At 46.1% G+C, this 13,925-nt stretch overlaps 1 protein-coding gene across 3 annotated transcripts; it reads right to left on the reverse strand.

Annotated features, from left to right (window-relative positions):
- Positions 1 to 714: 714 nt before the first annotated feature.
- UTS2B (urotensin 2B) lies at positions 715 to 9,392 on the reverse strand. Of its 3 annotated transcripts, none has more exons than XM_074153831.1 (5): positions 9,269 to 9,392; positions 6,937 to 7,038; positions 3,919 to 3,956; positions 2,478 to 2,568; positions 715 to 740 (listed from the first exon to the last, which is right to left on the reverse strand). In XM_074153831.1, the coding sequence occupies exons 1-5, from the start codon at positions 9,390 to 9,392 to the stop codon at positions 715 to 717; spliced, it is 381 nt and encodes a 126-aa protein (XP_074009932.1). The 3 variants fall into 3 exon arrangements, with proteins under 3 accessions (XP_074009932.1, XP_074009931.1, XP_074009930.1); XM_074153830.1 differs by having other exon boundaries at positions 2,475 to 2,568; XM_074153829.1 differs by having other exon boundaries at positions 2,475 to 2,568; positions 9,239 to 9,392.
- Between the last annotated feature and the right edge of the window lie 4,533 nt (positions 9,393 to 13,925).

A 13,925-nucleotide genomic window follows, 5' to 3' on the forward strand; every position in this document is an offset into this window, starting at 1 on the left:
CATTAGGTAACAAGAGCCTACGTCAAGGGAAATGTGCTGCCCCTTGGGCCTCTGCAAAAGGTGAGAAAGAAAACAGCACATGCTTCTGTGCAACAGAAAATCTTTATTGGAATGATATCCAAAGGATCCAGACTTCCGCGCCTGTCCTCCCCCAAACCTACTGTGTACGCTGCCGGGACATGACGAGGAGTAGCTCTGGCTCAGCAAGCCGAGGCAGGCAGCCCTTCGCCCTTCGCATTACACCCAGTCTGCCTTCCTGTCCCAACAGCGGGCATTAGGTCATCACAGACCTGCTCGTAGGAGGCGACAGGAAACCCAGACACCACCGTGAGCAACGTCTGCAGGTGTGGGCAGAGGCCCAAGCTCAGGGGAACTGAGTTAGTGTTTGGTGCCTGTGGGGGCCTGGTGAGAAGGGGAAGAATGTACAGTGGCAGCAGACTGAATGGCACACACAGGGCAGCAAGGAGAGTTGGGGAGCATCTTCCAAGTAGAAGATCATGGTAGGTTAAACCTGGAAGGCAGGAACAGTGGAGAGTGGTAGTGGGCTACCAGCTCCTGTCACAGTCCCTGCTATACCTGGCTGTGGCGTGGTCGTGAAGGATGGCATCTGAGTTAGCAGCACGATGAGAGAACAGAACAAACTCTTAACACATTAATACCCAGCAAGGCAGTTTGGGGAAGGGCTCATCTTCATCCTCCAGTCCTGGCAAGGCTTCATATGCAGTATTTCCAAAAGCAGGCTGGGAAGGGATACAAGAGAAGGATGTTAGCACCCAAGGGACTTTTTCCAGCTTCTCGCTCTAGCCCTGGAGCGTATTTCAAAAGCTTGAAATGTCTTGAGGGAGTTGAGGTGTGAAGCCAGCATATGGCTTCTGGGCACATCTCAATAACCAGCTTTGACTTCATACAAAACTTTTAGAAGGTATTTCTTTTAGCTTTTGTAGTGTAAAGAAGGGGTTCAAAAGTTGTTTCTGTGCTGCTTGATTTACAAGGATTTGCTTTTCCTTTTGCTTTATTTCAGCAGTATCAGGAATCAGTTTTTCTGTCTACTGGCCAGCAGTTTTGCTGCCTCAGAGATGTGTGCAGGGTTTTTCACCCATGGCTGACTGGAAGAGCAGGATACTGACTTGGAGAGACTGGATCTGGTGCTTACCATTTTTTTTAAAACCCGTTCACTCTATCGCTCTGCTGGTAACTGTCCTCCAAATAACACTGATCCCTGTGGGATATTCTAAGAAGAATAGAGAAGGGAAGGATGCATGTTTTGGTCTTGGAAAAAATAGCTGTACCACCGGCATGCCAGGTTCTTTGAATCCTATGTGGGTCTCCTATTGTTAAGTGTGAGAAGAGATTTCTACTTGTTTTTTGAAAGCAGGATTTTGGGAGAAAGCTTCTACTAAATGAGCGGTGCTCGTGCTGAGACACAAGCTCCTCCCAGACTGGAAGGACTTTAGATAAAGGCAAAGATTCTCTGCTTTAATTTCTGGCAGAATCTGATTTAAACCTGGCAGAGGGAAGTAGTTTTATCTGCATTTGAACCTTCCAGACTGGTGGGGGCATGAATTAGATTAGCCAAATTAATGACAGCCTCCAGGGCTGCTTATAAATTGCAGATTGTCTAAGGATCACCTAAGCACTTAAGCAAGCCTTGCACAAAGGGATTTTCTCTTGGCTGTCTGGCAGGTTGTCAGCTTGCACATGCACAGAGTGTGTGGACCAAGGACAGAACCAGCTCTTTTGTTTTTAGGCAAGATCTGTCATCAGTGACTTCTGGTTTACAGCTGCCTCTGCTTCGTGGAGGAATCCACTGAAAGCCAGTGTTAACAGCATTGTCCATGTGCTTCTCAGGGGCAGCCTTGCAGCAAAACTGGTGCCATATGCTCCTGGGTCACTGGATACAGACTGGAAAAAGCTTGGAGACCAACTGGGGGACCTAGCAGATCTTAGCTTCCTGAATTCTTGGTTGATTTCCACATCCTTTTTAGCTGCTTTTCAGCAGCACAAACAAGTGCTCCTTTTTTCTCTGTAGGGAGGCAGTGACCTCGGCAGAGGGGAATGCATGCAGTCCACATGCCTCATTATGCCTTCAGGACTAGCTTTGTGCCCAGAGGAGTGCACTGCGGGGACGTGTTCATACAGAACTCACCTCTTCCAGGACAGGCACTCATTGCCATATAACCCCATGTTCCTCTGTGAAAAGGGGGATGCAACACTGACTGTCTCCAGTGAGGTCCTTGGTGTGCAGACCTGGTGTAACTGCCCTGACAGCAGACAGGGTTGGGTACACAGTCCTTCCCACCAGCTGCTAAACCAGCCAGCCATTAATAAGAGAGGGACAGGGCAACTAGAAAAGATGCCAACCTGTTTTTCAGCATATTTGGGGCATGTTTACTCTCACTGTCTTTGTTGCACAAAGGAAGCCCTGGAGATGAGAGCTGGACAGGATGGCTGCAGGGCTCTAACCCAAAACCTACCGCGTTTTTTGGGCTGGGATGCGGAGAGGCTTTCCAAGGCATAGGCCACCTCTGACCCTTCCTCAGTTGAGAGCTGATCCTTCAACTTCTCCAGCTGTTTAAAAACAAACACAGCAGTAAACAAATGCCCCATCATGAGAAGCTTCGCAGCATGCTGGCAAGGACAGGGCGGCTCAGAGACAGGAGGTGCAGGCAGCCTGACTGGCAGCAGCACTGGGAAGGATGGGGTTTTCCCTGGAGCTGGATCGTTCCAGGAGGATCTGCCTTTGGAACACTCATGCCTCCTCAGGTCCTCCTCTGCTAAGCTGCTTGTTTCGTGGGAGTGATGTAGGCACCCGCTGCTCTTTCTCCCCACCCCAGGGCACAAGCCCCTGGAGAGAAAAGCCTGTGTAGGATATTGCACCATTAAAAGTCAAGTCAGTGCTGGGGCAGGAGGTCTCCAGGTGTCCACCCACTGCAGCAGACAGCGTTGCTTCTCTATTGCTCTGGGCTGTCCCTTTACTCCCTTCACCCCAGCTCTTGCTAACTTCCCCGGGTTATGATGTGGAAAGTCCACAGTATTTCTTCTCCACCCGTAGCTACTCTTTTCTAGTAGACTGGGAACACCTATGGCCATCATCTAAACTTCTGCTCTGGCAGTGTTGCCACCAAGAACCCAGAGCTTACTGTCCCTCAGCACTGGAGCAAAGTGCTAGAGTAGGAGCTGGTAGCCTCCCATCTGGCAAGACACACTGTGGGTTTTCAGTTTGAAGTGAAAAGTGCCAACTGGTCCCAGCAGGACCTCCACAATCCATGCAAACAGCTGGACCTGGCCTTAGAAAGGGGAAAAAGGGTTTCCACTGCCTGCAGGGTTTGGGGGACAGTGGGAGCCATGTCAAGGTTGCTGCACACCTTTCCCTGTTCCTGTGAACTCGGTGTAGGATGGGGCTTCCTCTTGCTCTGTGTGTGTGTGTGTGCACACTGCGCACTGCCCAGCAGGGCTCTGACCCTGGGCAGGGCCTCCCTTACTAGTAAAAAGCCCAAACAAAAATCAGTCTGGATTAGGTGCGCAGTGGCTGTTCCTCTAACTTCAGCCCATTATCAGATACAGCCAGCTGCTGCAGTGCCTAGGAAGGGAGCAAGACCTCCCCTTCTCCCTCCCTTTTCTTCTATGGAGATTTCCTTTGGCATCGCTTTTGTTTCCTTGGCCTTTGCTAGCCTTTCACTGGTGGCAGAGGCAAGAGCTGCCTTTATTGCTCTAGTCTATAGCCTTGCTCGCTTTTTGTCTTTTCCAGCTTGTGCAATTATTTAGTCCAAGTTCTGCTTTTCCCTTTGTGTGATACATACTTAGATTATAGGAGCAGAATGAAGAGTAGCAGGATATAAAGACAGAAGAATAGGGCATAAAGGCAATATTTACAGTTGTTTAGCTATTCATGCAACAGTGTGCATTTGCTCCTCTCACCTGTTCAAGCTCCTCGAATTTCTTTGCCAGCTCCCAGTCTGCAAGAAGGGAGAGAGTAACATCAGTATCTGCATTGCTTCCCAAAGTTCAAATCCAAAAGTTTCTTCATTTAAGCTCTTCAGTCATTGAGAAAAAAAAAAGTCCTAGTTATCATTTATTTCCTGATAGTGATCTCCAAATCTATGGTAGCAGAAACAGTGACAGAAAAGCAGGCTTTTTCTGCTGAATTCTATGGGACTTTATCCTAATTCTCCATTATGAGGGCGGCTTCTTCATCATTCACCAGGCTGTAGGGGAGTTGGCCCAACAAGGTCATATACAGTGTGATACCAGCTCAGGTGAAACTCACTGCTGCTTTTTGATTTTTATCCTGATAACACTAAATCTCTGATGCTGACTTTTCTGTCACTGGCCTTTTATATGAACTCCCATTACTTCCTTTAAGACTTGTTTATCCTCACATCACCCATGCAGGCAGAAGTCAGAAGAGGCAGATTTAGCCTAGCATAACTTATTGCTTTATAAGTAAGCAAACATCAGGGTTGGCAGAGTGGAGCAACAGGAAAAGTAACATAGCAGTGAGTGCACCAATTCCACACTTCTGAGTATCAGGGGAGCACAGGGGCCTGGGGACCAGCTTCATAGATCAGACTTAGACATCTCAGGGCTGAGTGGTACCACACTGGACTGTCAAAAAACTATGCAGATGGATGAATGAACTGCCCTGAGATATCCCACCCAGGACAAGGGGAGAGTTAGGTGCCTAGAATAGGGATCTAAAACCTCTAGCTGAATTGGGAAGGACCTGGACTAGCAATAGGGAAAGCTGCAGGAAGGGATGGGGTATTTCAGTCTCACTCCTCTTGAGGACTGAGGTCCCTTATTCCAGATTCAAACTGACATCAAAACCAGTTAATTTTTTTAATAAGATAGATGAAACAATGGAAGGCACCATGACAAAATGAGTTCAGTGAAAGCCGAGTGACTGGACTACAGCAGTTCTCCTGGGAGGGGAATGCAAAGTGATCAGCTGGTTTTAAGTGCCAGTTTGGGAAAAAATGCACTAAAATAAGCAGAAGAGCTGAGAAAGAGCTAAAGAATGTCTCTGCTGGGCCCCACAAGAAAGCCAAAACCCAGCCCTGGAGTTGCCTCCTTTGTCTGCTCCTAATGTGGCAGCAGGCGTTGGTCTGCATCTCCAGGGGGATTTAGGACATAATTCCCCTTGATTTGAGATAAGACTTCAGCACACAGACACATTGCCAGACTAGGGCTTTTTTTTCAAATGTTTGAAACTGAGCAGGAGGGTGCCAAGAAAGAGCTGACTGTCTTCACACTTTCTCCTTCAAGAAGGAAACAGTTCAGTTGAAAAATCCTAAGTATTTTCTGACAGATATTATTCCAACAGAAAAAGTAACAGTTCCTAAACAAATCCATTGCATGAGAGCTCAGTTTGAGAGACGGGATGGGGATGGGCTGGGAGTCAGGAGGTGGGGGCTCTGTTCCTGGCACTGCCAGGAATGACCTCAGGCAGATTCCTCTTAAGCATGTCTTTACATATCCATAAGATAGAGGCAGCCAAGCCTGCATATCTGCAAGTGAAGAGTGCTGCTTAAGAGATGATTAGTATTATTATTATTTTTCTACACGTTTTTACCTCTGTCAGAATTTCAAGTGCCGATTTTGGCTCAACTTTCCTCAAACCATAAGCTTGGCCAATGACTGCTATGAATAGGAAATTATCAGCGGTCGAAATTTGGAACAGATTATCTCAGGCAGGGGGAAGGAAGTTAATTTATGGATGAAGCCTTGAGAAACTGCCTGCTGTAAATTCTCTGCCTGTGCTCTGCTCAGAGATTCATTATATTCAATTGTCTGGCATAAAATGCAGCCTTTCCTCTAGGAGTAATAAGTGCAATAATCCATAAACCAATCATAAAAATGTTATTTCTTGAATGCATCCCCTTTGCAAGAAGAATGCCTTTGTTAGTATAAGGGCTTGATTTATTTGTGTTTATTTATTTGTCCCAGGATTGCTTAACCACTGCCTCACTGCATTAACAAGGGGCTGGGGAAGAGCACTGAGTGATTTTGATGAATGGATTTTCATAACAAAATTTTTCCTGAGCCCCATTCTTGGCTGTTTTCACAGGGAAAAGCAGCTTCCTGCTCTGAGACCACCACATGCGGCCCAAACCCTCCCCTGGCTGTGGTGGCCGTGGGAATAGTTGACCCCTGTAATCCACATGGCGCTTGTGATAGCTGTGCGTAGTGTCCTGGAAAGCCCAAGTTTCTCTTCAGCGGGTCTGAGTTTAGCCACATGCGAGAGGCTTTAAATTTGGTGTCTGTTCACAGAGCACAGCCAGGAAAAGCCTTCATGTGGCCCTTCTTTGGCCTCTTGCCTGTGTGGGAAAAGCACGTTGTCTCAACCTCTTCCAGCAGTAGCAGAAGCTCTGGCTCAGACAGGAGCTCCCACTACCCTTGTCCCAACCTACACCTGACCCCAAGGGATCTCAGCCGTACGCTCTCTGCAAAATCTTGATGCCACGCCATTGCCCTGTGTGCTTACAAGATGCTGCTGGTTTTAGCATACCAGCAAAACACTGAGCTGTATCTCAAAGGCACATGGGGCTGTATGGGGTGTGGGTGGAGAGGTGACTCCCAAGGCTGAGCCATGCCCCAGGCATAGTACACAACATCTCAGGGACAGCAGAGGCACAAGGACTGAGCAGCATCCCTTCTTGCTATTACTTATATACACACGCATGCTCCCTTCCCAGCTCAGTGCTGAGTGTTTGAGGATCTAGGGTGTGTGGTTTTGGGCAGTTTTACATGGCATTGCAAAAGCAGGTCCAGGATCCCCATGATGGAGAACATCTGACATTAATTATGCGGAGGCACCATACTGGGTGCTTCCACTTTCTGAGCAGCCGGTATTTCTGAGGAACCTGAGGAGCAGGTTCCTTGCATTCACGCAAACATAGATTCAAGAAGCTGAGATCTCTCACCCCCTTCACTTACCAATATTTTCTGGTCTCCGCCATGCAAGTTTCTTATTAAGAAGCAGAGTCAGCAGTGTGTCCTCATGATTTGTGTCTTCTCTCTCCGGAAGCACTCGGTTCTCTGCAGCACATAAAACACACAGGTCTTGATCTCTAATGACAAAAAGGATGGACCCTCCAGCCCCCAACATTAAAACAATAATTAAGAAGGCTAAGAAGTGGAAGGAAAATGTCTCCTGTCAGCACTTTGTCAGGGTGGAAGGAGCTCAGGGGAAGAGGAAGATGTGTGAGCATGAAATAAAATGTCCAGCCAGTGAGAGCTGCACAGTGATAGGGTGCAGGATAGGGAAGCCATCGCTGCCAGCTCCGGGCTGCTGGCCAGTCTCACTGCAGCCTCATCAACATGGCTGGCTGCAGAGAGCCGGAGACATCACCTTGATTTAGACAGTCCTGACCTCTTCTGCAAAGTGGATGTAGCAGATGCCTCTGCAAAGTCAGACAACAACCCACAAGATCCTCTTCTCAAAATTGCAGATGTTTCCCCCACTCACACCATCCACCTTCCCAAAGCCAATAGAGATGGGAACTTGCTCCTCATGAGGGCTGAAAAGCCCTGCAGCCCCACAGTCTGTTCTTGCGCTCACTCATCCTTGGGGCTGCTCTGTCTGATTGCCAGTGGTACTAAAGGATTCTTCCTGAACAGAGCCAAAGCGTGGAGGAGTTTAAAACGAGCATCTTTATCCCCAAGGAAGCCTCTTACAGTAGCTATAAGCCACGCAGAATTTTTCTGTTTTCCAGGAAAAGCCTCCCCAAGCTGCTGTCCTAAAGCAACTTGGACCTCTCTATGAGGCCCCTTTAGGGAGTTTTCACAGTGGTTTTGCTTTAGTGGTTGTGGCTATGCCCTCAAATGAACGGTTATGAAGGTCAAGGGTTCAGCAGAAACCAACGGACACAAGGGATGGGACTAATCAGACTAAGGCTCTGAGACCCTCCCAGCTCTGCTGAACAGATTTTTAGAATCACCTGAAACCTGAGCATTGCATTCATTTTTGAGAATGACAGAATGTGAGCCACACTCTACAGGGAGAACAGCTGTACCCCAACATCTTTGGTCTGAACACTCCTACCCTACAAAGCCCTAGAAGATGCTTATAGAATCCATGGAAAATACTAAGAAGATATGCAGAAAGGCTTATTTTCTCTTCTTCCAGGATCTTTAGGACTTCTGCTCACTCTGTTCAAGGAGGTGAGAAAGGAGAAGATGGTCTGGTATAGACAGCCCTACGTAGCTTTGATGGGATGAATGCAATTACTTTTGATACACATGAGACAAAACATTTTAACAGATAAGTTTTAAGGGTGCTCAAGAGTACGTGGGAATCAGGTCCATTAGCTAAAGTCACATAAATCTGCAGAAGCAGAGGGGCTCTAGCCAAAGCGATGCTCCAAGTATTTGCCCAGATTCAACCCTGCCTCATGCTGCGGCTGAAGCCGCCGGTCCTGATTGTGATCTCTAGAAATAAACCCGAGGGAGTTCGCAGAGCTACACGCTGTGTAAAACTTGCAGTTAGCGTGGAGTGCTGTAAACCTCATTCCTAAGTCTGGAAGACAGTTATGATTTTAAAATAGCTACTTTTAGTCATTTAGGGGATTTGCTAGAGAAAAAAAAACCCTATAAACACTCTAGTAAAAACTAAACAGAAGCAGTATTTAGATAGAGTGGCCTCAGGAATGTTTTGGTTGTCATTACAAAAATAAATAGGTGATATAAGAGGAAAAATAATGTGAAAAGCAATGTTATTTTCAAGACTATATTTAGCTGCTCTTATTTTTTGTACTGCCAAGTCTCCTTAAGAAAGAAGATTAATGATTGACATTTCCCTGCAGAATAAGTTCGAGCTAAGATTAATTTAAATTATGGGAGAAGAGCATATAAAAAGAAGTTTTGTGAATAAAAAAAGTTCAGCAGCACCCTACAATGACATTTATGAGCTGTCAAATCTCATATGGTGCATACTGGAATTGCTACTCTGATATTTTAATGTTTTTCCTTGGAAATTTTCTTCTGGGAGAGAAAGAGCCACCCTTACCAGATTTCACCAGATCTGATATTTTTACCGATTAGCAGAAAGTGTCATACAACCAGCTGCAGACCAGAAGGACAGCTTTAGCTCATGCTAATATGAACCAGTTTCTGGGTAGTACCAATGTTAATTGATTGTTTAGTATAGCTCAAGGCTAATCTTATTTTCTTTCACGGATAAGCAAGCGTTGCATGGCCACAAAAAGCAGCAAAGTAAAGCAAAAAGATAACCACCTACCTGTGTCATCTGGTCTGTATTCCAGCTTACCTTGTAGTAAAAACGGCTCTCCGTGCGTAGATGGGACATACACAGTCATGGTCAAGATGGTTAGCACTCCAAGGGACAGCTGGACAGACCACATCTTCTCCATGTTCCCACCACCCAAAAGCATTCTTCCTTCAGGCACCGTGGAGGACTTCAATGCAACCCAGTGCCAGATGAGCTCACTTTTAAGAGGCAGTGGATGTGCTGTGATTGCAAATGGCCTTTGGAGGAGGGGAGAAAAATATCTCTTGAGATATAATTCAACCTGTCAATATGATTCACTCCTTTGGGAGTGGACAGAACAACCCAGTAACAGACGTCAGATGGAACCTGTTCAATATATCTCATATCAGACTGATTTAATGAATTCTGATGTTCCCACAGGCATGCGCTGTCCACGCACACCGATATACATTCCATACGTACATATATTAAAAATATTTTTTCAGGGCTGCTGCTTTAACAGAGTTCAGACATGAGGACTCCCACATTAGCAAGGAAGATTTGTCTAACGTACAAGTTGCCGGATGTCACCAGTTTGAACAGAATCAGGTTAATGGGTTTTTGTAATATATCATCTCACTTCCTAGTGCCTATATTAATTAATGTGAGATATAATGAGTGCTGAAGTGGTGGGAAACAGAGGGGGAGAGCTTTCATTTAACTGATTGGAGGATGTTGAGTGTGTCTCGCTCACCATGACTTATGGCTTTGTCAACGGAAAAGGCATCACACCCTATTTTGGGATTGTGTCTGAGAGGGGGAGTGCACATTTGGCAGTAGATACAGAAAACATCAAGGATGGGCAACTGTCTTCAGTTTCTTCTGGGCAAAAAAAAAAAAGTGGAAGGTCAGCTGCTGGTTCTGGCTGCACAGCCATATTTTATTAGTTCAGAGCAAAGTTTTGAGGCACATTGCACATATTCCATGTCTTGTCAGGTTGTGACTACATCTTGGTTTGGCTTCTATTTTTTGCCTGCCCATCAGTATTGATCAGAGACCCGCTACTAGTTTTCTATTACAAACTTACCAAGAAAAACATTGTAATAGTAACAGTGCTAAACTTTGTTCTTCACTTCTGCTTTTTCTGAAGAACTGAATCATCTGTACCACACTTTGGCCAAGCTCTGACTTGTACATACACTCCTAGTGACTCACTTTGTGTGCTTTTTTGACACCACATCATGTCAAATTACCCAACATAGTCTCATCTGATGATACCTGCACTTCATCTTAACTAAAAGGCAATATAATTTCCATGTTTGGGCTTTTGGCTTCTGGTCCCCAGCTCTCCCTACAACTTGCTGTGCACCTTGGATAGCTATAGAATGACTAGCCTTTTAATATCCCTTTTAATATTTACTTTTTACTAAAAAACGGAGGTGGGGAGGCTCAGATTCTTTGCAAGAAGTGCCTATGAAAAGGAATGTGATGCTTCCATTAAGGAATACTTCTTTGTGAGGCAATACTCCAAAATTTTCCCTGCAGATATAATATGTAGAAATAGACCAAACTTGTCTTTTCTCTCAGTCTTGTGAACCAGTGATCAGCCATCTGAAGTACTTGCCTTTCCTTCTTCACAAAGTTCTGTTTGGACTGAAGGGCACCTATGTCTAACTGGGAACACTTTTCCAGCCACCTCTGTCTCCCTAAGCTGCCTGTTTAAAACTGGTTGATAGCAAGCACCCCCCATGAAGCAGAGGCCATAACTTGATGAGCATCACCTTGCACAGGAGTCCAGGGTGGACAATAGTATCTCTGACTCAAAACCATATTCTTAAGGGAAGGTCAGGTCCATTTTTGCTTGGTATTAAATGGCTTTCCATGTCCCTACCAGTATGTCTTGACATCTGTTGTGAAATTGGCTTTGCATTGGTATAGAAGGTGGGTCTTCCCATCTCCTCTAAGTTTATGCATAATCCACAGATCTCTCACTGTTTTTTCCTACTCTTGGCTATAAGGCATCATGGGCTATTGGCAGGCTCTTTCAGGAAGATGAGCTATTCCCAGGGATTTCCTCTTTCACTGCAGAGAACCCTCTGTTCTGGGTCACTGCAACTGTTCAGCCCCCAAAGCAACTCACATACAGAGTGTGCCAGTCCTTTCAAGTGAAGGCCCTGGTGAAGGTGAGGGACTGCTGTTATACATTTACATACTAGAAGGGAGATTACTGGATGCTGTGAGTGGGTGGATGCTCTCAGCGGGTGGGTGGATAGATGCCTGCCAGACGCTGCCAGACAGTAGTGGACTTTTTGCATTTGTTGCAGTTATGAGATGATTGATTTGCAGTACTGGGCTTCTGTAAGACTCCCACCTGGAAAATTCCTTTGCTTTTAGCCCATTTGTCCAAGCGCTGGAAATACTATTACATTTTATTGTTCTTACGTACTTTATTCTCAACAGAAAAACAACATAGTCTCCATATTCTTCATATTACTTCACTCAGTGATAACGTCTTCTACATCATCCACTGAGCATTTGTGCCTAGAGCTCAAAGATGGTGAGAACACTTAGATGCAAGCTCCATCTCTACCTGCCATGGTCCTAGCCTGTCTAAGGCTCTTCATGTAGGAGTTCCTCTTTTCATAAAGCTATGCAGACTTCAGGTAATCAAACACAATCAAATTGGAAATTTGACAAGGATGGACAAAGCCAACCAGTCCAAGAGAGCAGGAATGAGAAGACTTGTCCCAAGCAGCTGAGATGCCACTAACCTCAGCTGCACCAGCTCTGAGTGTGAGAGAGATTACATAGGTCAGGCCCTTGAGGGTGTTAACAGTCCAGAGCAGCCTCAGCTGGAGCCTCCACCCACCCTCTCTGCCCATAGGCCAAGGAGACCCATTTAAGCTCAGCCCTGGGCTATCTCTGTTTCTGCCTGAGATATGTTGGAGGGATGCTAGTGTACAGCTCATCTGTGTCTTTGCCTGGCTATGGCCCTTACTGATCTGGACCCAGACCTGCAGATTGACTTCCTGGCTTGACCTCAGACACGTTCCATCGGTGTAGACCTGTCTGGTTTACTGGGCTGTGTTTGACTCTATCATCAGGCCTGATTCTGACTTGTGGATTGATTTCCTGCTTGACCCTGCATATGCTCCATTGTTGTGAGCTTTCCTGATCATTGGGACTCTTGACTGAACCCAGCTGCTGTCTCTGGGCCTGCCCTGCTTGTACCTCTGGGGATGAGTCCCTGTCCTGCTGGTACCATCACTGCACTTGGATCCCTGTTCCCTAGGAAGTTGCAGGCCTCACTGCTCTTGGACATCATCTTCCTCAAAATGTTCAGCTTCCTTCTGTGCACTGACTTCCTCTTCTCTGCTAAGTAGACTACTAGATCTTGCAGCAGCAAAAGCTTTCAGATATGCTACATAAAAACCTGATTTATCTGAAGTCACTTTGGGTGTTGCTGTTAGCACTAATGAAGCCAGGACTGTCTCTAGAAGAGATGCAGTCCCCAAGTAACCTAACCTTAGATTAAGCCCAAAGCAGTAACCCTTACTGTTTCAGAGTAAGGCTCAGACAAGGGGCACTCGTGGATTTTGGGTGACTTGTAAGATGCAGGAGGCAGTGTTGAGCTGCTGAAAGCAGAACATGAAAAGTGCTACTTTCCAGAGCTAGCTTGGAGTGGCAGGCTTCCAGACCACTTTGTATGCTGAACATTTGGGGTTTGGAGAGAGGGAGGATATTTTTCTTTTCCAGAGCTTCCTGAGAACACATGAAAACTTCATATGCATCATGTATTTCAGGTGAGCCTCAACAGCATCCATGGGCTTTGCTATGGTCTTTTGGTCTCCATTTAACCAGTTTCTTGGTCCCAAAGCAAACAAATTGCTGTGAGAGGATCTGCCAGGGAAGAGCCTTTACTTAATGTTGGGAGAAAGGGCATATGAACTGACCTGCAACCTCTGCACCAAGGATGGGACTTAGCTTTGACCAGGTAGTCTCAGATGGCAGAAACAGGGTTTTATATTGTCTGGAACATAGAAGGAGACTTGTGTATCACTGTTTTCTTGCCTAGAGTATTTCTAAGAATAAGATGAGGGTGGGCCATGATAAACAAATTTGGCAATGAGGAGGGGACATACCTTGTAGAAGATAAGGCAGAGTAGGGGCCTAATAGACCTAACAAAATGGGGAGTTGGTGAGCTTTTAGCATGCAAGAAAGGGGATATATATGATGTCAGAAAGGCAGGAGTTATCTTGCTCCCCCATCATGGGCAGTGACTTGCAATGTATTCCTGCATCCCACCATGTGCCTCTATCCCCTCTGTCAACTCATGTGCCCAACAAACTGTTTCCATCTCCTGAAGCCAAGTCCCTTCTCTCTTCCATAGTGCCTATCGTTCTTGCCTGTATCACCACTGTAGACCTGATGCTATTTGTCTCTTCTGTATGCATTCCTTTTGCATCTATTTGCTCCTCTGTCTCTCCAACTGTGCCTTACCTGGTAGGAATCAAAGTATCAGGTACTGAAAGCCACCCTGTCTTCTTCACCCTCCATCCCTTACACATTTAATATTTGATTTCTCCTCTGGCTGTGTCACTCATACCCTGGGGTGAACTTGAGAACAAAACCCACAGGTCCTGTTACTTAAAGTACCACTGGAAGGCACTCAGATACTCCGCTGATGTGTGGTGCAAAGTCCCTGACAGAGCAGCT

This window comes from Numenius arquata, chromosome 9 (assembly GCF_964106895.1).
Source record: "Numenius arquata chromosome 9, bNumArq3.hap1.1, whole genome shotgun sequence".
Classification (NCBI taxonomy): Eukaryota; Metazoa; Chordata; class Aves; order Charadriiformes; family Scolopacidae; genus Numenius; species Numenius arquata.

Coding starts and splice junctions, on each gene's coding strand:
- UTS2B (XM_074153829.1), bottom strand. CDS start 9,392: ATGCTTTTGGGTGGTGGGAACATGGAGAAGATGTGGTCTGTCCAGCTG. Junction 7,039..9,238: donor ATACAGACCAGATGACACAG/GTAGGTGGTTAT, acceptor TATGTGCTGCAG/AGAACCGAGTGCTTCCGGAG. Junction 741..2,474: donor ATCCCAGCCCAAAAAACGCG/GTAGGTTTTGGG, acceptor ATCCCTTCCCAG/CCTGCTTTTGGAAATACTGC.